Source organism: Pan paniscus, chromosome 10 (genome assembly GCF_029289425.2).
Source record: "Pan paniscus chromosome 10, NHGRI_mPanPan1-v2.0_pri, whole genome shotgun sequence".
NCBI lineage: Eukaryota > Metazoa > Chordata > Mammalia > Primates > Hominidae > Pan > Pan paniscus.
In genome coordinates this window covers 139814109-139840279 of record NC_073259.2, presented here as the reverse complement: position 1 = coordinate 139840279, position 26171 = coordinate 139814109, and the positions used below count along the sequence as shown (strand labels likewise).

Genomic DNA, 26171 nt, shown 5'->3' with positions numbered 1-26171 from the left:
CCAACCACCATGACACAGAAACAGTAATACTCCAAATTTTCAAAATAAGATAAGTGGGTTCAATGTACTCCACATTATCGTCAACACAGATATATCTGAGCAACATTTCTGAGAAAAGGCCGGGAGCAGGGGATGAGACCCTTGGATGTCAATGGGAGGCTGACAGCAGGGCAGGCACCGTCTCTGAGGCTCCTGCAGCGGCAGGTCCTGTCTTCACTGTCTCTGCAGCCTCTGCATTGAGCAGAGTATGTGCTGGACCAACGAACTGACCTGATGGTCCAACATAGGCTTCCTATCAAAATCAGGAATCCGAATATAAGCATGTGCTTCTGTAAGAGACAACGTCATCCCTGGAAGGGGGGAGCTGCTGCTTCCACCCACTCCCTGCTGGAGCCATCAGGCTACTATGTATGGATGCTTCCTCTCAGCCAGGGCGAAGCCAGCACTCCAGGGGAGAGAGTGCAGCCCAGTGTGTGCTTTGCTCTGGGGAGGGCCAGGCGGAACTGACCCCACTACCGACTGGCTACTGTCAGGTCTCCAGCCTCCCACCTGAGCAGGAAGGACGGAAACCCCATGTCCTGCTCTGGACAGTCAGTCTCACCCCTAAAAAGTGTCCAAACATGTTTTAAACTGGGGCCACAAAGGACGGGATCTGAATTCACAAAAACAAACAAAACAAAACGGTTTATAATTATTTCAACTAGTAGTACATATTATGCAGCTCCAACCTGATACCTGCATTCTTTATGTAACTGTGTAAAGTGCAATCACACTGGAACACAACAGAGATGAAGAAACTGTTTTCAAAGCTGAGCGCCATTCCTTTAAAGAACACGCAGACTGTTAGTCTATATGACCTTCCTGAGCCTTCCATCTTGTTAAATAAAAACGAAGTGTTAAAAAAAACAGCAGTGCCGGCAAAATGGCAGACTGCTCAGAGACTCATCCACTACAAATGTCAAAAATGTCAGCTAATTTGAAAAATTTAGGCTGGGTGCCATGGGTCACACCTATAATCCCAGCACTTTGGTAGGCTGAGGCGGGAGGATGCTTCAGGCCTGGGCAATACCATCAGACCCCATCTCCAAAAAATAAAATAAAATAAACTAGCTGGGCATGGTACACATCTACAGTCCCAGCTACTTGGGAGGCTGTGGCAGGAGGATGGCTTGAGCCCAGGAGTTTGGGGCTGCAGTGAGGTGTTGATGGCACCAATGCGCTCCAGCTTGGGTGATGGAGTGAGCCCCTGAGCTGAGCTCACAAAAAGAAAAAAAGGCTGTCTGTAGGTGTAAAAATGAAACAAACGCCCAAATCTGAAAACACCTCCAGGGACATCCTAGCCTAGGTCCACAACTTGCTTCAGAGGCTCCACGCTAAAAACCACCCAGGCTGACAATGCTCTGGGCACACCCTTGACCCAGACCCAGGAGATTCTCACAGAGGAGAGCTGTGAAGCCGAGACACGCGCAGCCTCTGTGAGGCCGTCTGCTGCCAGCCACTGCTGCTGTCACCTCTTCCCCACACACACCTGTGATTCCCTCCAAGGTTTTAATCAAATTTGAAAATCATCCTGTCTCTCAGAAGGACTCCAAGAGAAATAAAGTATGTGTTGTTTGATGAGATGAAAACACTTCTCTGTCGGCAGACAGAGAATGTGGGACGTGTCCTATGGCACTGCCATGCTCGGAGGCAGCCCGGGAACCAACACCACAGTGGTTCATGAATTCCGCTACACCGTTCCTGGGTTGCTTCTCCCAGATTCTCACTTCACAGGGTGTCAGGGATGTGAAGATCTAAGGGAGGACGTCAGATCCATCCTTCCCCAGACACTGTGGCCCTGGTGGGAGGCAGGACGGGCACAAGTCATCTGGAGCAGCCCAGGGCCAGCCTCCCGAAGGGCTTCTGCCGCTTGCCCAGCCCACCCCTTGCCCTGGCTTCTGTTCCCCAGGTCTCTGTCCTTTGCACGGCCTCACAGGGTCTCTGCCTGCCATGAGGCCCCTATTCAGCTTATCTCCAGTGCCACCTCTTTCGGGAAGCCTCTGCCTCCTTGGCAGACTCAGGAGGCCTTTGCTCTGGGCTCGCGTGGGGACCCTGTAAACAACGCCCTATGGCAACTCCTGCGCCACTAGGACTGGTGTGCAGCTATGTTCCCAAGGACTCCATATCTCCAAATAGTGACCACAAAACCTTAGCCGCTCGCACAGCTCCTGGCATGAGCAGGCCCTCAGTAAGTGTTTAATGAGTGAGTTCATGCCAGCTGGTGGCACGGCCTGGACTGCTTCTAAAATGCCTCAGTGCTAAATATCCTGCAGTGACCATGAAGCCGCTTGACATGTGCCGCACACAATGGTGGCACCATACAGCTCACAGAACCCTTTAACTGGACTGAAGCCCTTTAAACTGACTACCAACTATAGGACACAGGGATTTTGTATACAGCCCCTTGTATGTTGTATACAGCAATTCTCGTGAACACTAAATTTTAAGAATTTCTGGACTAGTACAGGGTGACAACAGAAATAAAATCTACAAGCTGGGCTGTAGTCTACAAACTGAAGTCTGGGCTGGCAAAAGCCACATCAGCTTTACAATAACTGTGCCATTACTAGTCATGAACGGGGGAGGGCACAGTGTGCCAAGGGGCTCCTGCTGTCCTCAGGCTGCCACGACATGCAGGGATTCTCCTGGGCTTATAGTGAGGCTACTTCCCGACAACCCCACCATACACTGACAACACCGTGAAGTGGAAAATGCACAGAATCCACCTATAACCCACCGAACACCATGGCACAGCCTCACCTGCCTTAAATGTGCTCAGGGCACCTACAGTAGCTGACAGCTGGATGACATCATCTAACACGAAGCCTATTTTATAATAAAGTTTTTAGTATCTCAAGCATTTTACTGATGTTCTACTGAATGCAAATTGCATTTGCACCATCATCGAGTTGAACCCTCAGTAAGCTGGGACCACATATATCTTGTTAGGTTTGTTGCTGTTCTTAGGATTTTATATTGAATTTCCCAAAGGGGACTACGTTTTAAACTAAGTTAAATGCTGACGTAATGTTACTCTAATAAACGCTATGAGTACTACGAAAGCCTACTCCAAATAAATCCAAGAAAGAAATTCCAATAGGTACCTACACAGTCCCTAAAGGCAAGTATAGTTGTATGACGAGAACCAAGCTGCTTAAAAGCAGGAAGCACATTTGTAAGTCCTTCTCCAATACTGCCTCCTCTGAAACGTGCAGAGCTACTTAACATAGGTCAGAGAAATCTGCCTAATTATCTCCCAAGGCCCTCTATTCAACTGGCTTCTTGCAAAAATCAGAGCCAGTTCTCTCGTATTTCTGCATGATCTTAATCTCGTGTAAATTTAACACACAGAACAGAACTCCTGTGCTGAGAAGGTTCTTAGAGAGGAGATTGGTGAGCAACCACCTTTCTGGAAGAGCTAAGTCAGGGAGGATGAACAATGTGTATATTAAGAATGAAAATAGGCTGGCCAGGGTGGCTTACGCCTGTCATCCCAGCACTTTGGGAGGCCAAGGTGGGGGGATCACTTGAGGCCAGGAATTCCAGACCAGCCTGGCCAACATGGTGAAACTCCGTCTCTACTAAAAAATACAAAAAAATATTAGCTACTTGGGAGGCTGTGGCAGGAGAATCACTTGAACCCGGGAGGTGGAGGCTGCAGCGAGCTGAGATCAGAGCCAGACTGTCTCAAAAAAAAAAAAAAAAAAGAATTAAAATAGTTAAGAGTTCTATGGAGATAAGTATAGATATTCTGAAAACACACACCTATTTTAATAAGAAATGTTAAAGAGATGGCCCCTGTGTTTTAGCCAGGCAAATGTAACTAGCTGAGCACATCTGAGAGGCAGGAACAAGCCAGCCTTCCTGTCTCCCAGCTCTCCAGGCATCCAGAGTCAGATGGTGGCCTTGCTGCTCCCACAGCCCCAGGCTCTTCCTCGGCAGCGGCCATGCCTCTCGGTCTCTTTTCCTGGATCTAAATCCTGTTGACAGGAACTCTTCTAAGTTCAATGGCTTTGAATTCTATTTATACTTGATGGCTGCAAAATTCACATCTCCATCCCTGAGCTGAACTTGAACTTGTGCATTAACCACCTACTCAACATTCCCACTGGGATGTCTCATACATATTTCAAGCCGAATGTGTCCAGAACAGAGCCCCTGATTTCTCCCCATGCCTCTCCTCTGTAGTCCCCCAATGCAGGAGGTGGCCACACCCCTCATCCATCCAGTTCATCTGGCAGACCCCAAGGCTGACGCCCGATGATTCAGCTCTGAGTCCTGCCCTCCAGCTGCAGCACCTCCTGCCCTCCATGTGTACAGCCTCTTGGCTGCTGCCTGCCCCGGGTTTTCCACCCTTGCCTCCACAGTTTCTGCCTGAATCCCTCCCACGGCGACCTCTCTCAACCAGGGTCAAGCTAAGTCCCTTGTCTGGGAAGCCCTCCTGCAAACCCACCTGCCTGCTTCTCCTACCTCATGTCCCATTGCTGTCCCATCCCCCATCCTGCACATGGTAATTGCTGGGCTCACCTGCACTTCCTCTGGTCTCTGGTCACAGGAGGCCTCCCTGTCCCCATGATGCCAGCACTGCTGGCCTCCCCAGAACCCTGGTCCCCTTGTCATGGCCACTTTCTCCATCGCTCTTAGTCACATGTCCACTGTCACTGTCTAGCTCTGCCCTCCAGAACATAAGCTCCATGGCAGAAGGAGGTTTGTCCACTGTGTTCCTGGCATGGCAGAGCATGATGCAAATCGCTCAACGTCTGTACAAGTTACACAGGAGAGAATGGGAACGAGCATGGCATGAGCTTTTTTTTTTTTTTTTTTTTTGAGACAGAGTCTCGCTCTGTTGCCCAGGCTGGAGTGCAGTGGTGCGATCTCGGCTCACTGCAAGCTCTGCCTCCCGGGTTGATGCCATTCTCCTGCTTCAGCCTCCCGAGTAGCTGGGACTACAGGCACCCGCCACCACACCCAGCTAATTTTTTGTATTTTTAGTAGAGACGGGGTTTCACCGTGTTAGCCAGGATGGTCTCGATCTCCTGACCTCATGATCTGCCCGCCTTGGCCTCCCAAAGTGCTGGGAGTACAGGCGTGAGCCAGCGCGCCCGGCCGGCATGAGCTTCTCCATGGCAGCAAAGGCTCCTGCAGATGGCGGCATCCAGCACCCACATTCTTAAGGAAAGTCATACCCACCCCGCAATTCTAGGTGCTTCCAAACTACCTGTCAAATGGGAAGGCAAAATTAAGGCATTTTCAGATATCCAAGAATTTAAAAAACTTTGTGTTCCTACGTACCCTTTCTTGGGAAACTATTGGAGGATGTGCTCCAGCAAAATACAGAAGCAAACATACAAGCAACAAGAACAGGAAGGAACACAGGAAAGAAAGAAGAGTCACAGAAAAGCACTGGCTACAGGCTCAGAACACTGATGTTCCAGGCGGGGACGGGGGACAGCGAAACCCAGCTGTCAATTTCACCAAATGCACACTGCAAACAAACGACCCACATGCCAGAGAAGCTTGCTCCGCCTGGGTCTAGCAGCAGCAAATGAGGCATCAAAAGTCAAGACTTGCTTAAAAGATGGCACCATTACATGAGTCTACACTGCAACAACGCTGTAGGTCCTCAGCTAGGAAGGCAGCACAGCTCCATCTGAGAACCACCTCTCAAGGGTGATCTTAACTTGCCTGCATTCCCTTCCATTCTTTCTCCACATGCACACTGACTTCTCAGAGATACAAGGTGGGCTGCACTGCAAAGATGATGTGCATGTTCCCAATACTCACCCGAGATCTCCTCTCCAATTCAGGCTAATGGTTCACCAATATATGCAGTCATCTGTAATACTACGCATGTACATGTATTAGTGTGTCATACAGAACATGCAATATGTAGCAAATTTCCCAGACCATAACCGATGTTTGTTTATTTCCATTTAATTTTCAAGCTGGATTCTAGGAGGAAGCCGCTGAGAGCAGATTTACCCTAGCAGGGCTGGTAAGCCAGGAAGCGGCCCGCTCTGAAGCCCACAGCCTGACCCGCTGCCAAGAGTCGCCATTCCCTGCAGGCTTATTCGGCTGCTGGATCGATGTCAGAATAAATTGTTTTCATGGCAATTCCACTATTTAATGTAAAATTCTAAAATACTACTTTTTTTTTTGCCAAAAAAAAAAAAGCCTTACTAAAAGTTTCATTACCATCTGAAGATGCAGATCCCTGAAACAGGTATTTTTAGGTCCTTTAGACTGTGCCAGCCTGCCTGATTTGAGAATCTTACTCTGCCTACAGTTAGAGTGCTGCCTTATTCACAGTGAAGACCTGCACCCCAGGAGAGGTCCACATTCTATGCATGTAAATGTCAGGCATTGACAACACGATTCAAGAATAATTGTTTTTATTACTGAATTCTGCATTCTCAAGAATGAGGAAAGTGCCTAATACACCCAGGGGATGTTAGAAACCTTCAAGGTCCTCTAGAAGTGAATGAGAGAAATCAGGGCGGAGAAACTCTTTCTCCTTCTGCAAGTTTCTCTTTTCCACTCAATTATCTCCATTCTCATGACTTCTGACTTCATCTCCTGAACTCAGATAATTTTCAAGAATTCCTAAAAGATCCCTTCTGGCAACTGTTTGTTTTAGGCAGGGTGGTTATCTACTAGCTCTCTATAACATAAATCTCATATTGCAAGAATAAAAATGGTAAAACAAACCAAAAACTCCTTAAGATGTAAGCCCACAGTTTTTAAGAAAATATGATCTTCCTTCCCATCCTCCCAAATACTTAAAAGCATTTATTATTTGGTTCATCACACATTGTGTCCAAGTATTTTCCAACTGAGATAAAACTGGTATGGTTTGGCTGTGTCCCCACCCACATCTCATCTTGATTAGTAACTAGCACAATTCCCATGTGTTGTGGGAGGAGCCTGGTAGGAGGTGACAGAATTATGGGGGTGGGTCTTTCCTGCACTGTTCTCATGTTAATGAATGAGTCCCACAAGATCTGATAGTTTCAAAAACAGGAGCTTCTCTGTACAGCCTCTCTTCGCCTGCCGCCATCCATGTAAGACATGACTTTGCTCCTCCTCCTTGCCTTCCGCCATGATTGTGAGGCCTCCCTAGCCATGTGGAACTGTTAAGTCCATTAAACCTCTTTTTCTCTCCAGTCTCAGGTATGTCTTTATCAGCAGTGTGAAAATGGACTAATCCAGTAATTTGGTACCAGAATTGGGGTACTGCTGAAAAGATAACCCCAAAATGTGGAAGTGACTTTGGAACTGGGTAACAGGCAGAGGTTAGAACAGTTTGGAGGGCTCAGAAGAAGACAGGAAAATTAGGGAAAGTTTCGAACTTCCCAGAGATTTGCTGAATGGCTTTGCCCAAAATGCTGATAGTGACAGGAACAATAAGGTCCAGGCTGAGGTGGTCTTAGATGGAGATGAGGAACTTGTTGGAAACTGAGGCAAAGGTGACTTCTTATGTTTTGGCGAAAACACTGGTGGCATTCTGCCCCTGCTCTAGAGATCTGTGGAACTTTAAACTTGAGAGAGATGATTTAGGGTATCTGGTGAAAGAAATTCCTAAGCAGCAAAGCATTTGAGAGGTGACTTGGGTGCTGTTAAAGGCATTCAGTTTTATAAGGAAACACAGCATAAAGGTCTGGAAAATTTGCAGTCTGACAATAGAAAAGAAAATCTCATTTTCTGAGGAGAAATTCAGGCTGGCTGCAGAAATTTGCATAAGTAACCAGGAGCCGAATGTGAATCCCCAAGACGATGCAGAAAATGTCTCTAGAACATGTCAGAGGTCTTCATGGCAGCCCCTCCCATCACAGGCCTGGAGGCCTAGGAGGAAAAAACGGTTTCATGGTCTGGGCCCAGGGTCCCTGTGCCGTGTGCAGCCTAGGTACTTGGTACCCTGTGTCCCAGCTGCTCCAGCCATGACTAAAAGGGGCCAAGGTACAGCTTGGGCTGTGGCTTCAGAGGGTGGAAGCCCTAAGCCTTGGCAGCTTCCATGCGGTGTTGAGCCTGCAAGTGCCCAGAAGTCAAGAACTGAGGTTTGGGAACCTCCATCTAGATTTCACAGGATGTATGGAAATGCCTGGATGCCCAGGCAGAAGTTTGTGGCAGGGGCAGGGCCCTCATCGAGAACCTTTGCTAGGGCAGTGTGGAGGGGAAATGTGAGGTCGGAGCCCCCACAGAGAGTCCCTACTGGGGTACTGCCTAGTGCAGCTGTGAGAAGAGGGCCACCATCCTCCAGACCCCAGAATGGTAGATCCACCAACAGCTTGCACCGTGCGCCTGGAAAAGCCACACTCAACACCAGCCTGTGAAAGCAGCCGGGAGGGAGGTTGTACCCTGCAGAGCCACAGGCGCGGAGCTGCCCAAGACCATGGGAACACACCTCATGCATCAGCGTGACCTGGATGCGAGACATGGAGTCAAAGGTCATTTTGGAGCTTTATGATTTGACTGCCTTGCTAGATTTTGGACTTGTACAGGGCCTGTGCAGCCCCTCTGTTTTGGCCAATTTCTCTCATATGGACGGTTGTATTTACCCAATGCCTGTACCCCCATTATATTTAGAAAACAACTAACTTGCTTTTGATTTTATAGGCTGGTAGGCAGAAGGAACTTGCCTTGTCTCAGATGAGATGTTGGACTGTGGACTTTGAGTTAATGTTGAAATGAGTTAAGACTTTGGGGGACTGCTGGGAAAGCATGACTGGTTTTGAAATGTGAGGATGTGAGACTTGGGAGGGGTGAGAGGGGATGATATGGTTTGGCCATGTCCCCACCCAAATCTCATCTTGAATTATAACTACCACTATTCCCACATGTTGTGGGAGGAACCCGGTGGGAGGTGACTGAATTATGGGGGCAGGTCTTTCCCGCATTATTCTTATAATAGTGAATGAGTCTTATGAGATCTGATAGTCTCAAAAACAGGAGTCTCTCTGCACAAACTCTTTGCCAGCTGCCATCCATGTAAGACATGACTTGCTCCTCCTTGCCTTCTGTCATGATTGTGAGGCCTCCCCAGCCATGTGGAACTGTAAGTCCATTAAACCTCTTCTTCTCCTCCTCAGTCTCGGGTATGTCTTTATCAGCAGTGTGAAAACAGACTAATATAAACCACGAGGCTATCCATATCACAACACAGAATGGTTTCCAATGATCTGTTAATGGGTTCTTACATGCCAAGACCTACAATAAAATCACTTAACATGCAGTCCATCACAACCACACTGTATTTTGTTGTAACCTCCAGACGACCTAGTATCTTAAAAAAAAAAAAAAGTCCCCCAACAAGAGAAGACTTGTTTTGACATCACCAAATTGGATTAGGGAAACCTGAATGACTTCTGTAGTGATGCAAGATTACTCATTTGTCAAACTGGGAAACTACCAAAATGAATCCGTTTTGGGCATTTAACCAGCTATTTGGAATTTTAGCCCACTGTGCTTAAAAGTCACCTCTTTCTGGCAAATAAAACTTTCCTCTAGAAAAAAAAAAGCCTGTCTCTAAACATAACTTACCATTTTCATCAGTGACCCTCAAAGTAAAAAGCTTTCCATTTTTAATGCTGTACTGAGGTTTTGAAGACTTCTTACATAAAAATAGGTTCCAGAGAGTTGTGGGTAAAGAGAGCAAGTGGCTGAAGTGAGACCTGGGCCCCACCATGGAAAGAAGCAGGTGGAAATGCCAATGACCTGCCGTGGGGATATTGACAGTGAGGAGAACGGGGCTTGTGGACCTGGGTCCCTGCCTGACACATATGCTGTGATACTCAAGAATGTCTCTCCCTGTAGTTCCCTCACTGGGGGAAGGAAATCCAATCTAGGACATTTTTAGAATCTCACGAAAGACAGCAGAGGATAGGTCTTCCCAAGAAGGCTGTTGGAAGGGAAGAAAAAGGAGCTAAGAGAAGGTGAGAGAGCATCAAGGAGAATCCACCCACACCAAGAACACACAGGCTTGCACACCAGGGAAGAAGGAGCGCCAGATGGCATGAGACCCTGCACACGCCCCCAGGAAAAGCAGCGGAGGGAAGTAGCATGGCATGTGAATGGCATCTCAGGCTAGAGGAGCATGTGACCCGAGGAACCTTTGAGCTCTCTGAGCCACAGATGAATCTGGGAAGACAGGAATTCAACAAAGCACAAAAATAAGGTAACATAACCAAATGCAACAGAGGGGGAGGCTGTGAGGCAGGGTCCAGCAGGCGCTCTCCCTGTTCTTGTACAGCCATCAGCAGAATGGTGTTTACTGTTTTTTTTTTTTTTTTTGGACAGAGTCTCGCTGTGTTGCCCAGGCTGGAGTACAGTGGCACAACCATTGCTCCCTGCAGCATGGAACTCCTCGATGCCCTCCCCTCTGCCAACCCCCACACCTCACTCTCCCCAGCAGCTGGGACCACAGGTGTGCGCCATTATGGTCACTTAATTTTCTTAATTTTTTTTGTAGAGACAGTCTCACTATGTTGCCCAGCCTGGTCTTGACCTCCTGAGCTCAAGAGATCCACCTGCCTTGGCCTCCCAAAGTGCTGGGACTATAGGTGTGAGCCACCATGGCTGGCCTGGTTTTTACATTTTTAAATGGTTGAAAAAATACAAACAAACAAAATAATATTTTATGACATCAAAATTGTATGAAATTAAAACCCTAGGCTGGGCGCGGTGGCTCGCGCCTGTAATCTCAGCACTTTGAGGGGCCGAGACAGGTGGATCACGAGGTCAGGAGTTCCCAGCCTGGCCAAGATGGTGAAACCCTGTCTCAACTAAAAATACAAAAATTAGCCAAGCATGGTGTCGGACGCCTGTAATCCCAGCTACTCGAGAGGCTGAGGCAGAGAATTGCTTGAACCCAGGAGGTGGAGGTTGCAGTGAGCTGAGATTGTGCCACTGCACTCCAGCTTAGGCGACAGAGTGAGACTCTATCTCAAAAAAAAAAAAAAAAAAGAAAAAAAAAAAGAAATGAAAAGCCTTGTATCCATCAATTAAGCTTTAGTGAAGCCCTGCCACACTCATGGGTCTACGACCATCTGCAGCTGCCTCCACACCCCAGGGACAGAGCAGGGGCTGCATAGAGGCTGGGCAGCTGCAGGGCTGAAGACATGCACCTTTATATAGAAAGGGTGTGGGGCCCTGCTGTAAAGCTTAGAAAACCAGCCAAGGATCCAAACAATACCATTGCAAAACCAATGGAATTTAAACTACAAGGAATAAATAGACATGGCTGAAAAAAGTCGCTGACAGGGAAGATGGACACAGTCCTGCTGAGTGCCAAAGAGAAACACAGGGAGCACAGGCTCGAAGAAGAAAGGTGACCAGAACCAAGAGACTGTGTCCTTCAAGCAGAGGCACCAATGCGTGGGACAGGAAAGGTGCTCGAGGCACAACAGAAAAGAACTTCCCAGAAATGAGAACTGAATCTTTGACTGAAAGGTATACAATACAGTCCATGAAAAATGGGAAATTAAGTTAATAAAAGTTAAGGGTAAAGCAAGACTTCCTCAGATGTGTTGGGTCAGAAAGAGCATCCACCTCCCAGGGCAGGGTAGGGAAGACAGGGCTGGCCTCGCCCTTTCCACAGCAACGTTCAATTCCACTTCTGAATCCTAGGCACGCGACTCGGTGCATCGTTCCCTGCAAATTGCTATTTATGTTAAAAGGCAGCTGAGAAAGATTTTCAAGCATGAAAAAACTCAGAGAGCAGCATAGGAGCAACGAAAGCAAACCAACCAATGAACAAACCCAAATAGGTAGTCATGACCCATCCAGCTACCCCGGGCCACCCTGCAGTGGAAAGGACAGCGTCAGATTCTAGTTCCCAGAGATCTGAGAGGCCCACAGCATTACCCAAGAGCTTTATACCCAGACAAGCCGTCCTGTTCACATAAAGGTCAAAGGCAGGCATTTTTTGACAGGCAGAATTCATGAACTACAGCCCTTGTAAAAACGTACTTGTTTATGAAATTCAAATGATCAAGAAAAGATGAATCGAATAAATAACTCAAAAGGAGAAGCTGCAGGGAAAAAACAAATCCAGTCAACCATAAAACTAAAAGTAAGCAACTGGGGGCTGGGCGCGGTGGCTCACGCCTGTAATCCCAGCACTTTGGGAGGCTGAGGCAGGTGAATCACGAGGTCAGGAGATTGAGACCATCCTGGCTAGCACAGTGAAACCCTGTCTACTAAAAATACAAAAAATTAACCAGGCATGGTGGCGGGCGCCTGTACTCCCAGCTGCTCGGGAGGCTGAGGCAGAAGAATGGTGTGAACCCAGGAGGCGGAGCTTGCAGTGAGCCGAGATTGCGCCACTGCATTCCAGCCTGGGAGACAGAGCGAGATTCCATCCAAAAAAAAAAAAAAAAAAAGCAACTGGGGAATAATAGAACGCAAATACTATTTATAAACTCTCATAATATAAAAATAATATTTCTATACTTTAAAGGAACCAAAGTCAAAGTGATAAATATAGTATATTGACTGTCCTACTCACTCTTAAATAAATATATTTCTATATCAGCATATTCAAATCATTTTAAATGGTTACAAAACTAAGAAGTACTCATATCCTAGCGGTGGCAATGCATATTGACACAATGTTTCAGAAGGCAACTGCTCAGTCACTGGTAACACTTTAAACAAATGCATATACTCTTTGACCTAGCTGTTTATTTTCTAAGATTTTTATCTTGCATATAGAATTATACCACATTAGTGCTTAAAAGTAATAAATAATTGGCAGGGCACAGTGGCTCATGCCTGTAATCCCAGCACTTTGGGAGGCCAAGGTGGGTGGATCACTTGAGCCCAGGAGTTTAACATCAGCCTGGGCAACATAGCAAGACCCTCTAAAAATTTATCTAAAAAGTCAGCCAGGTGTGGTGGCACATGCCTGTGGTCCCAGCTGGTCAGGAGGCTGAGGTGGGAGGATAGCTTGAGCCTGGGAGGTTGAGGTTGCAGTGAGCCAAGATCACGCTACTGCACTCCAGCCTAGGTGACAGAGCGAGAGACCCTGTCTCAAAAAAAAAAAAAAAAAAAAAAAAAAAAGTTCATTACAGCACTGGAAAAGTAGAAATAATTGGAAGTCACAAATAATCAAATTATCAATTAATGGAGGGCTGTTTCATAATAAATCTATACAACAGGATACTAGGCAGTTGCTACAGCTAGAAGAGAGAGATACACATGCACTGTTAATACAAAGATGTTCGAGATATATTAAATGCAAAGAAAAAGTTGAATAATTCCAACAAAAATCAGGAAAAATACACAGTTTTAAAAAATATCTACAATGACAACCTCTCAATGTTCTCCTAACCTTTTTTCAGAACTGAATTCTTTAGGCATAAAAGAAACTTTCATCCGAAGTTCGACAGTTACTTCATTTTTAGATTGCAGGCTCTTCTGTTTAAGTAAAATTAAGTTTATTTCCACTTTAACATAAGTATTTCTAGAGACACATCCAACATTTTAATTGATATTCGTGCATAAAGATGATCTTTGTGTTCCACAGATAACAAGCTTCTTTCTTTCCTTTTTATTTAGCACGATGACCTCAGTGTTTTCCACTTTGCTAATGATGTTCACTAATGGCTATTTCTGGATGGTGGAATCCTGGGTAACATTTTTGCTTTCTTCCTTCTTCTCTTGACACACAATAAAACCATTTTTAAAAATGGGTTTGGAAAGTAAGTAAAGAACTTCAAAGTCATGATGTGCAGGAAAAATATACCATAAACAGCAAAGGCACATTTAAAAAACAGGGATAGAAGCAAGAAAATATCTATAGTAGCCACGCGCAATGGTTTAATTTCACTTCAGATATTTATAGAATATTAAGAAAAACTGAGTTGGCATTTTATTAAAAAAAACCCACAGGCTATCACAGTGGGCAGCATTTCACTATGACTACCTCCTGCATAATTACTTTTATTTATTTATACTCTTCTATAAGGATTTATAGCTAAATAGCAGAAGACAAGTAATGAAAAATAAAGAGCATGAAAAGTAGTTCATCGTCAGGAAAATTAATAAATGAAATAAATTGTTAGTTTTACACATCTATATTTAATGAGCTTCTAGAAAAATTATTTTATACACATATTTTATATATATATAAAATTCTGCTGGACTTTAAGGAAAAAAATAGATGCTTTTCTTCCCAGGCTGCCAAAATGTAGGAAAATCTCCATCAGTAGGAAGTAAATAAGAAAGAATGACTGAGTATATCCTAAGGTGATTATTAAATACCCAGCGTATGAAAGCCAGAAAAGCTTAGTGACCCAGCAGCCTCCCACGAGACACAGCAGTACTGGGTATGCAAGTCTCTACGGGGGAAAGATGTTACGGGGGCCACTTCCGCCTAAACAAAAACACACTGAGCTGATGAAACAAAATGATAAAAGCACGTATTATTAAAATACAGAGTTGTAAGGAATTAACTCAGGATACCAGTTTAGTCTCAAAATAAGCACCACGTCAATCTGCATGTTTTGAGAGGGTGACGAGTCACGCTGAAAAAATGCAAGCAGCGCAAACGGACAGGTGAGTCAGCCACTCCTGTCTGCGACCTCGTCCTTCCAGTTCCCCTCTCTGTGCTGGCCACTGGTCCTTCTTACCTGCCCTTTTAGGTGCTGATACAGAAGCACTACAGACACTTCCCTCCCCTTCCGACGTGAACGGACTGCCTCGTGCTGCCCTCCCCTTGAGTCACCTCGCCTCCACCCTCAGGAATAGCCATTCCGGCGGGTGGCCCTGCAGCGCTCGGGCCCTGGCCCACCCCCAGAGCTCCGCAGCCCACCGCGAGAGCACACCAGAGGGACTCCATTAGTCCTCCACCGAGGATGTGGGTCGCCTCAGTCTTTTGCTACTACTAAAACTGTACTATGATGAGTATCTATGTGGCTATGTTCACCCATATACTAGTAAATGAGAGCAGACATCCTGGGTTGGAGGCACGTGTGTTTTAGACTGATAGACTGCCCGCTGGCCCTCCACAAGTACCACATCGCTGGCACAAATCTACACCCCCACCGACAATAAACGTCTGTCACCTTTTCTCTGCTTGAGTGACAGCTGAAAAATGGCACTCCATTGTAGGTTTCGTCTGCATTTCTTTTATTTAATCTCTATTATTAAGCTACCCAAACTCGCATATACAAAATAACATTCCAACAGCCTAGAAATCTCCGTCTTCTCCTAAGTCTTAGACCTGCACAGTGTTCTGTGTGCCTATGAATGCGCTCCTTTCTACTGTAACACGAAGCCTCACATCCTAACATTCGCTGGAGCTGAGCTGAACCAAAGCGCTGGGCTGGAGGGGTGTTTACTACGGATTTCAGGTTCTACGGTCGGCGGACACGATGCCTGTGAGCAGGCAGTGAGGGTGAGTCTTTAAAAACCGTATGGGCATTTTTACCTCTGAATTATTCGCACTGCAGATCTTTTTTCTACTAGACTATCAGAATTTTTTCCTATTTGATTGTAAAAGCTGTTTAGACATACAGGCTTTCTTTTTCCCCCTCATTTTTTAAAAAATTAATTGAATATAACTGCTGGCTGAAAATAGATGATTCTTCATTCTGCTGAAGCATCCTTACTTTCCTAAGAATTTCCACAACTGGCATTTACATCTGGAAGTGATTCTGATACTGGGTGAAAGTGAGGCTCTTATGTGATGTTTTCCAAGTAGCTCTTTGTGTCTTAGAACACCCCTTCCTGTTAGCCTGGTGTTTCCTTTTCTCCGTCCTTATTTTTATTTGGATCTGTTTTTGGGGACTCATTCATCCCTTCCCACTGCAGGGCCTGTGGATTTCTGTGCTGGTGCCGCCTTGTTTGAAACACTGCAGAAGCTCCCCGGCTGGACTGGTGGCTCCATCTTGCTGCGTTGGCTGGTGCCATGACAAACACCAGGGGAGAAGGGGCGTCTCTTCAGAAGCCTGGGCCTTTTTGCTTTTAACAGTAGAGTCTCTCTTATTTTTTCCAGTTAAACTTACTGTAATTATGTGTTTGATGAAAATTTATGCAAACATAAAATTTGAGTGAGAGATGAGAATTATCATTTCTGTGAAAATGAAGCTGAATACTTTGAGAAGATGGATAAAAAGTCAGCTGCTTTAAAAAGCCATAGAGCAACTCCAGGAGGGAGAAGTAACCATGAAGTCCTTGAAATAATATAAGCCCGGCATCACTTTACAGAAACCCAGACTGGAAGTCAGGGCTCTGCTCGCTGCATGCAGCTCACGTGAGGACCACAGGACGCCAAGACCAAGGGAACAGCAACAGACGGGCTGGGGCCCAGCATGTGTTCATGGTTTGGGTCCACACACAGCATGTGTAGACCTGTTTTTAACCGCCTATTTTGCTTAAAGTGCCAACTATGAGGCTCGAGACCTTCGATGGCAGCATCACACTTTACGATCGTGTCTTCCCTTTATCATCTGTTTCTCAAACTCTCCCTGGGGTTCACAGGAACAATGGGAAACCTCCAAAATGTTCCAGAATTAACTGGTGTCCCATTCAGAATACGATAGAGTGCTTCTGTTATTTAAATTAATACCCTAATGGTACAAATGGGAAAACTGAGGCCTAGAGAAGCAAAGCAAAGGGCTCAGAGTCATCCAGCCACAACAAAGCCCAGCTGCAAAGGCTGTTCGTCAGAAAGCGCGCATAAATCTTCAGGCGCGGGCGTGTAGGGATGATGCACAGCCCATGGCTACGACGGCTCTCATCGCGGGGGGAGGTTGTGGGGACTTGATTTTTGGGCTTTTCTGTCATTTCCAAGTTTCCCTTGTCCCCCAGACCCAAATACTTGTCACTGCTTTCAGCCAGGAAAGCCTCTCGCCAGCTCTCTGGAGAGTCCGAGTGCCTGTGGCCACATTGCTCTGCTGCTGCCTCCCACTTTTGTGACTGTGTGGCAACAGCTTGCTGCTAAGGTTATGGTATGAGCGTCACCTTCACGGACAGTCGCTTCCGGCCTGACCTGTCTGTCTCTCGGAGCGGGCCCCCCGTCACTGCCCCACCCCGCCCCCATGCGCCATGCCGGCTGAGACGGTATCTGTGGCTGCAGCAGCAGCAGCTCCGTCATGTTCCAATGCCCGCTCCTCAGCATACACGAGCGTACGTAGACGTGCGCACGCAGGGAGAGCTCGTTCATCTCACATGTCAGTTGGATCCAAGGGACCTGTGCAGGTGATTTCTCCCAGGAAGCACCAGGTGCTTTTGGAACTTCCGCTCTTCACTTTTCTGAAGTTACTCGGTGAATGTTCCTGGGAGCCCCGTGGCCCCTTGGATCGAGGTGCAAGGAGCACGCTGGCTAGTAAGACAGTCCCAGCCTTTGCCTCACGGAGCTCCGGGTCCACAGGGCATTCAAACATGCACAAGCCCACACATGTCTGTGTAACTCAAAACCGTAACAGGCTCTAAAACAGAAGTGTGGTAACACAACAATGGGGCCCCGGCTTACAAGCAGGGAGTGCGTGGGGTGGGCGGCTGCCTCTCTGACCTCCTAGTCACTCTCTTTTTGATCTTAAGTCCTCTTCTCATTTCTCCTGCACATTCATTTTAAGTCCTCTTGGGTAAGATCATGGTTAGCCAAGACATTCATTCTTGTCTTTGTAAGAACCCAAAGTCTGTAACTTTGCTATTCTAAGTTGTGAGGAAAAACATGAATCCAGTGTGTGGGCCCTGTCCTACGTACGAGCCACACCCAGCCCAACGTCAGCCTTCAAGTCCTCGAGGGCGGCAGGAGCCAGCGATGAACACGCTCTCTGTGCCAGGGGCCACCTGGCGTCCACCACAGCAGAGGCTCTGATGCTTCCCCAGCCTCCGCTGCAGGTGTCACTGTCACCTGAGCTGTTGGGTCTCAGTGCTACAGGGTGGGCACTCACCTAGGACAGAAGAATAGTTCCCAAATGATGGTGGCAAGCCACACACAGGGCACTGACCTGCTCCCATGTGTCACTCTGCCCCAGGGGGGGCTCAGGGCTCCCATGTGTGTGTTTGGGGTCTTGTTTGTATCTAGGAGGTAAGTCATCTGGAGACCACACCCTGGAGGATGAAGCTGCATGGGGAGTGGAGGGGCAGGTGCCAGGACCCAGGCATGGGAGGGCTGCTGCACTGCGGCAGGAAGACAAGCCTGAACACACACTCTGCACACCTCGGGGCCCACCCCTGACTGTCCCCCACCTCACCAAGCCTGTGACTCCAGGGTGGAGTCCTCTGTGCCTGTCCTGAGGGGACTGTATGGACTGCTGTTTCCTTCCGGGCTGTCACAGATGCTGTGACAGGCCTCCTTCTCTCTCCAGGAATACGGCTGCAGTCGGTGAGCCCCCAAGAAACACAGTGAAGAAATCCCCCGAGAACATGGAGCTGCGCCCACCTCCAGCCTTGGCTCCACTGCTCAGAGGCAAGGAGGAAGCCCTGCTCCTGTGGCCCTCTGAGCGCTGGGGCAGTGCAGGCAGCGTCGCTGCCTGGCTTTCAGGATGCATGCCGTGCTTTATGATCGTGAAATTTCCTCCTACAAATGACAAACTGCCGCTCCCTGCAAAGCTGGACTGCAAATCCTAAGACCCTCAATGTGAAAGGCGCCTCATAGGCCTGCCAATCCACCCCTGGCTCCACAGGTCAGGAATGGGAGGAGGAGGAGATGGCAGAGACACACATAGGAAAGTTCTCACAGGGCAGGGTGAGGAGCTCCTGACGATACGCACCTGCCCAGTAAGTACCAGGGAGACCGCGCCATCCCCCGCCCGCTCTCATACAGCTGACGTTTCAAGTCCATGGCCAAAATGTCCTTTGGCTTGTCTCTGGTGTCCATGGTTGGCAGTGGTCTGAAATGCGGGCCACAGGGCTCTGGTTTCACTGTGGGGCATGATTCTCTTCATGCTTTAAATCACGCCTCCTCCCTCACATGCAACTCCTCTGTCCTCAGGAAAAGTAACTGGGTGCTGTGGAAGCTGACGTGCTCCAAGGACACTAGCCCCGCCCTTTTCCAGACCCCACGGGGCCCCAGGTTTGCCCCAACTGAGAGTCTCCCAAAATGTTATCAGTAATGTTAGTAATTTTCCAGACAGCTTTCTCTCCAGTATCCTACTAGAGTACTTCCCAAGTGCAAAGCCCACAATTTAAGCCCTCTTCTGAAAATTACTTCAATGCCTCTGACGGTTGTGCCTTCTCTGTAGAAAGCTGGCTGTTTAAGAAACGAAGCTATGCATGCCCAGAGCATGGAAAATCACACATTAGAGATACAGGAATAACAGGCTGTATATGCAACCCCATGGGACAACACTTCTGTGAACACACTGGGTACATTAGGCGGAGACGAGGAGCAAGCCGAGAGCAGCCAAGGGCAGCAGAATCCGCAGACCTGCTTCTCAAGCTCTCCTGAGCAGGGCTGGGTGTGCCCAAGACAGAAAGGGGCCCCTCAAACCTTCCTCTGTGCTGGCTGAAGCAGGAATTTCAAAATAGCCCACCAACCTCATACACTACATTCACAAGGCTCATCAGACAGAGCCCATGAGTTAAGGTCTTTTCTTGAAGCAACTCAGCAACGTCCTCACAACAGTCTGAGAAGGAACTTCGGGAGATCTGTACAGGCTTGGGCTTGCCACAAACTCAGGCCAAGCCATGGGCTGCTCTTGTCCTCACTGTCCGGCATTTCAAACATTACAGTTATTCTATGAACTTTGTATTTTACTTTGTTTCTTAAGTATAATAGCAACACGGCTGGGTGCGGTGGCTCAGCCTGTAATCCCAGCACTTTGGGAGGCTGAGGCGGGCGGATCACCCGAGGTCAGGAGTTTGAGACCAGCCTGGCCAACATGGTGAAACCCCGTCTCTACTAAAAATACAAAAATTAGCCAGGCGTGGTGACGAGCGCCTGTGATCCCAGCTACTTGGGAGGCTGAGGCAGGAGACTCGCTTGAACCCAGGAGGTGGAGGCTGCAGTGAGCCGAGATTGCACCACTGCACTCCAGCCTGGGTAACACAGAGAGACTCCGTCTCAAAAAAAAAAAAAAAAAAAAAAAAGTAAAATAGTAATGCATACTCAAAAACATTATGAAAATGAAAAAAGTATGCAGAGAAAAAAAATCAACCAAATGCCAATTTGAGAGGTAGCTCTGAGCCTCATAGTATTTTTTGCACAGCTCTCTCCAGTTTATTATTTTAAGCATAATTGAGATCCCACTGCATTAATACTTTTGGAAACTACATATAATGAACGTAACAATATTATCTTGAACTTTAGCATGACGGAACTCAACCCAAAAACTATGACCAGTGTTCCCTCTATTTGAACTGTATTTGTAAATAAATGTTGTTATCAATGACTGATTACAAACTAATAACCACATAGTAGTCAGTCCATGAATTACAGGCAGTTCCCTAATCATGACCAACCTGGGTAGATCAATGACTGCTGTCTCCACCTGCAACTGCCAACAACCTGCCACACAGAACCCCAAATTCCACAACAACTTCACTGAAAACCCAGGAAGTGAAGACGAGGTCATGAGGGACTTTCACCCACGAAACTTCAACAGCACACAGAAGCATGAGGCAGGCAGAACAAGGTACTCAAAGGGTAGCAGAGGAAGACGGCAGGCAGGGAGGCGCGTGTGAGTCAGGCGCCCTGGAACCTCTGCAGATTCTGCAATGGCCGCACTGCCCGGGCTTGCGTGGTGCTGGAGGACCCGACGTAACGCCACGCCACAGCCACTCATCCCATGAGGCTGAGCGCCTGAGTACAGGTTTATACTGATTTCTGCTAGGTTTTACAGTGATTTAGAGCCAAAGTTCTAGCTCTTGGCTCTTCTTGGAAACTGGATGAGGACACCTCCCCCACCTTCTGACCCTCCAGATCCAAGATGGGTGGGACCGTGGTGGTGGCCCTGAGTGCTGTGCTCAGCCAGGAGGCTCATAGGAGGGCTCTGACCCCTATGGCTGACGCAGGAGCATATGTCTACAACCCACAGACCCTAACAGCAGACACGCACGCTTTCACCAGCCCCCAGGCACCCTTACTCTCACATGTGTGTATCCACTACTCTTGCTGTGTCGAGGGGAGACAATGAGTTTCAAAACAACGGCACCGTATTGAGGGGAGGAGAGGGCACCCCCTACTAGAGCCCTTGCAGTTGGGAGGATAGGGTGGGGTGCCGTCAGTGCCCAGGGTGGTGGTAGTCAGGGGCCTGAACAGAGTAAGCTTGGGGTTCCTGCAGAGGCTGTCACGGCTTATCAGTGGTCTCGGGAGCCACCAGCAGGTGGGAAGAAACCAAAGTGCGTGGGCTCTGGCCGCCCTGCGTTGAACCCTTGGGAATGTACCAAGCCTTCTGACCCAGACGGCTCACAATGCTACCCCTGCATGCCTCAGTTCAGATCACATTCCCACCAGACCAGGGGATGCTGTGTGTCACAGAACGGCCACTACCAGCCGGCTCCACCATCCTGCCTGGTCCTGCGGGGTCTGCACATGGCTGTTCTTCCACCAGTGATTAGCACAGCAAATAACCAAGGTCAGCCCGCCCTGAATTTCTAGTCCTCTGCTTTGCAGCAGCTTCAGGGATCTGGTGGACGTGCACGGACAATGCATTTGGTTCAAGCAAACTCAACGACAGGCTTGGAAAAGGAAAGGAGGAAGCAGAGGGATGGTCCCTCAGTGGGCAGGCATCCTGGGCAGAGCACAGCGCCCCATGACTCCAGGGCAGGAGCTTCACAGGCTGCCGAGTGGGGCTCAGGACTTAAAGGTGTGTGGCCGTCTATCCAAAAATCCATGCAGTGAGGACTGGGCGTTAGGAGTGATCTACAGAGCACCTCAGACAGCTGGCTGCCTACACTATTGAACACGCACCTCTGTAGCAGTAGAGCTGACCTCTGATTTGAACATTCAGTGAAATTTGATATGACTTGATTTAATCATTTAAAGACATTCTCAGCTTTAAAAGGTTTTTGGGGGGACACATGCAGATAGTTCACTCTAGTAACTAATTTTTTAAAGTCTAAAAACATTTAGTATGTGCTAGTGCTAAAAGGGAAGTGCAAAGAACACAGCTGTGATGTTTACAAAAGCTTGTCCCAAATAAAGAGGAGCTGATGTTTTAACAATTCATCTCCAGCTGAACTGAAGGAGATAAGCTTTACAAATGGAGTCAGGGTACCAGAGCTGCCTGGGAAGCAGACTCAGCAGGTGGTTCCTCGGCTCTGCTAAAGCTTCCTCATTCCATATTTAACCTCTGAATAAAACAATTACAGAAAGACCTGACGCTGGAACCAATGTCAAACACTTTCAAATGATCTCCTGCATGGACCTTCAAGACTTACCTTTAATGAATACCATAAAAGAACTGCAATCAGTGAGAAAAAGAAATCTAATTTCTCAGTGCATATGTTAACTTACGCTGTAAGCCTCTTTTTTCTTCTTCTTTTTGAGACAGGGTACTGCTCTATCGCCCAGGCTAGAGTGTGGCAGTGCAATCTCAGCTCACAGCAGCCTTAACCTCCTGGGGCTAAGCCATCCTCTCACCTCAGCCTCCCAAGTAGCTCAGACCACAGGCACACCACCATGCCCAGCTAATTTTTTTTAATTTTTTGTCGAGATGGGGTTTTAGTATGTTGTCCAGGCTGGTCTCAAACTCCTGTGCGTAAGTGATCCTCCCACCTCAGCCTCCCAAAGTGTTGGGATTATAGGCATTAGCACGCCTGGCCTGCTGTGAACCTTTTTAAAGAAAGCAACTGTGTTAGACAATACTATGTGTCTCCCATTCTCCCTGTTCTTAACAGCATTTGACTTTGTTTAGGGCAGCAACGTGTTTAACGGAGGCACCATTGCCTCTGCTGAGTGGGGAGACCACGTGACAGGACACTAGCCACTGAGAGGTAAGGGAAGCCACTAGCTATGGCTTGGGTGGAGATATTTAAAGAAGGGCAGAGCCAGGGCCAGGAGCAGTGGCTCATACCTGCAATCCTAGCACTTTTGAAGGCCAAGGCAGGAGGATTGCTTAAGCCCAGGAGCTCGAGACCAGCCTGGGCAACACAGTGAGACCCCATCCCTATCAAAAAATCAAAATTAGCCCAGTGTCATAGTGCTTGTAGTCCCACCTACTAGAGAGACCGAGGCGGGAGGATCGTTTGAGTTTGGGAGGTCAGGCTGCCGTGAACCATGCTTGCATCCCTGCACTCTGGCCTGGGTGACAGAGTGAAACCTCGCCTCAGAAAAAAAAAAAAAAAAGAAAGAAGGGCAGAGGCAGCCAGCTACCTTTGCCGGTCCTCCTCCTTCCTGGAATGCACAGCTAATGCTGGAGTAGGGCAGCCATCTTGCCAACACTGGGCCAAGCAAAGGGCAGCCTCGTGGCACTCTCCCTCGGGACCATGTGCAGGCTCTGGGCCACCTGCTTCCATACTTGTTACACTTGGAGGACAGAACACTTGGGGTTTAGAGCCCTGTAGCTGGCTCTGTCACAGGCAGCTGAACACAGGTCAGGACATACACAGTGAGTACTCACAGTCTGCCGTGTACTCCACCTGGGAGGGCTGCACAGGTGCACCGTCTGCATTGTGTGGGGTGGGAGTGGAACTGTCAGCCTGTGCCTTACGAACAAGTGCTGCGAGGGGATGATCTGGGTCCACTACCTTCAAGGGCTGGAAACAGAGAAGACACAGCCTTAGCATTCAGTATTCTGAACCATGCAGAACTCTTCTGCTGCAAAAGGCTCACCTCTAGGACACAGTGTACATGCCTTAGAAAAAACACACACATGCACGCACCCATGGAGGTCCTAACGAGTTGTGGCCAAATGCCCCAGCTGGCTGTCTCAGAGGAACTGAGTGAACACAGGGTTTCAATTTCCAAAATAACTACCAAGAAAAGGACAGACGAACAACTAAGACTAGTTTGACACCAATTAAAGTGTGAATGTCTAACCCCATGCAAAACTTGAAACTGTCTTTCCTTATAGGAGTTTCTGATTTTTAATCACCAATAGCTTTTCCAGTCCAATCAATCAGCAATCATTCCCACAAAAGGTCACCCACATTGCACAACTGCTGAAAACCAGATGCTTAAATCTAATAGACTCCTGTTTTTTATGTCGCAAATGGCAGAGTGGTGTGAATTAACCACAAGATAATGCTGAGTGGTTTCTTCACACAGATGAGGGGAGAATTAGAAGTGAAAATATTTATTTAAAAACAATCTATGATGGTAACATAGGACTCGAAGATGCATATATTCTGATCACCTATAAAATCCAATCCTATGATGATATCACAACTAAACAATTTTTTTTTCTTTTTGAGTCTCACTCTGTCTCCCAGGCTGGCGTGCAGTAGTGTGATCTTGGCTCACTGCAACCTCCACCTCCTAGGTTCAAGCAATTCTCGTGCCTCAGCCTCCCAAGTAGCTGGAATTACAGGTGTACCCACCACGGCTGGCTAATTTTTGTATTTTTAGTAGTGATAGGGTTTCGCCATGCTGGCCAGCTGGTCTTGAACTCCTGATGTCAGGTGATCCACCTGCCTCAGCCTCCCAAAGTGCTAGGATTACATGTGTAAGCCACCACACCCGCACAACAAAACAATTTTCAAGTCTTAACCAACACTCTACTTGGAACTCTAAATATCTCAAAGGAGTAAAATTGTAATAAAATGGTAAAATTATCCTGAGCAAATGCTCACGAATTTTATAAGCTAGACAGGTAAGAAACCAAAGAAGCAGATGCTTTGTCACCCAGCTAAAAACAAAAATGCAAATACACCTCAATGATGATAAAATAAGATACAACTGTAACACACAAGAATGACATGCTTCAAATTTTCCAAAATTACATTAGCAGAAGTTTTGTGGTGGCATAAAAATATAGTTCAACAATGAGATAAAAACCTTCATCAGCTCTTCAAGGCGGTTACACTTCTTGGAGGCAAAGAGAGAGGGATGAAGGTAATTCCCATCTTCTTCATCATCATCATCTTCATTGTCAGAGCTGACTCCTGATTCTGAAATCAAAATCACATTTCAAGATTTTGCTGTTTGGTGAGAAAAAAAGTACAAATTAATTATGCAAAAACTTAGAAGCAGCCAAGTTATCTTGGTTATCTGTCGAAAAAACACTTTTAGAAATTTTTCCCTAGAGTCACCCAAGTTGTTCAGAAGGCCAGATAGAAAGGATTGCGACCTTTGCCCATTTGGTGACTCCTTGCCAGCATCGAGCACCAGCTGGTCTGGGGCTCTGTATGCTTTCTTTCTCTCTGCCTTTTTTTTTTCCTTTTTTTAAAAAAGGGCAAAAATTGTACTGATTTATGAAAAGCAAAATAATAGCAACAGAAATAAACAACTACAATAAACCTGAAGATGAGATCTGCATTAAGATTTACACAACTGATTTGAAACTTATTTTGGCTGAAGAGAACAAAATTCAGTGGAAGGGCCAGGCACAGTGGCTCACGCCTGTAATCCCAGCACTTTGGGAGGCCGAGGCGGGTGGATCACCTGAGGTCAGGAGTTTGAGACCAGCCTGGCCAACATGGTGAAACCTTGTCTCTACTAAAAATACAAAAATTAGCCGGGCGTGGTGGCACGTGCCCATGATCCCAGCTACTTGGGAGGCTGAGGCATGAGAATTGCTTGAACCCGGGAGGCGGAGGTTGCAGTAAGCCAAGATCGCGCTCACGCCATTGCACTCCAGCCTGGGCGACAAGAGCGAGACTCTGTCTCCAATTAAAAAAAAAAAATTCAATGGAAGATGTGTGTGTGTGTGTATATATATACATATATATGAATAGACTTGTCAAAATACCATCTTTATTCAAAATACAGCTAACTAGCTTTGGCAGTAAGAACTCCAAAATAGAGACACTGTTATAAAAATAATAGCTTAAAATAGATAATCCAAGTAAAATTTTCACTTTTGTGCCATGTATAATTGAGCTATACAGCCCTGAACACTGTGGTACTTGAATAATCCAAGAGAGGATATATAACTGTTTTCTCTATGAAATGTTAAGTGGGCAAAATGAGGGCAAAAATTTCCCACCCAGATGATTATGTTCTGACAGCATCAATATTTAATTATATTTCATTTATCTATAAAATATTAACCAAAGATTTAATAAAGGTGCACCAGCAGGGG

At 47.1% G+C, this 26171-nt stretch overlaps 1 protein-coding gene across 6 annotated transcripts in view; it reads right to left on the bottom strand.

Moving 5' to 3' along the window:
* The window catches only part of SFSWAP (splicing factor SWAP), an 88220-nt gene that overhangs the window by 47134 nt on the left and 14915 nt on the right, over positions 1 to 26171 (bottom strand). For all 6 annotated transcript variants that reach the window (XM_008967297.5, XM_008967292.5, XM_063593771.1 and 3 more), the window contains 2 exons: positions 24926 to 25038; positions 23550 to 23685 (listed from right to left, as the gene is read on the bottom strand). In XM_008967297.5, coding sequence (XP_008965545.2) covers positions 23550 to 23685; positions 24926 to 25038 — 249 coding nt within the window. The remainder of the gene's footprint in view (positions 1 to 23549; positions 23686 to 24925; positions 25039 to 26171) is intronic.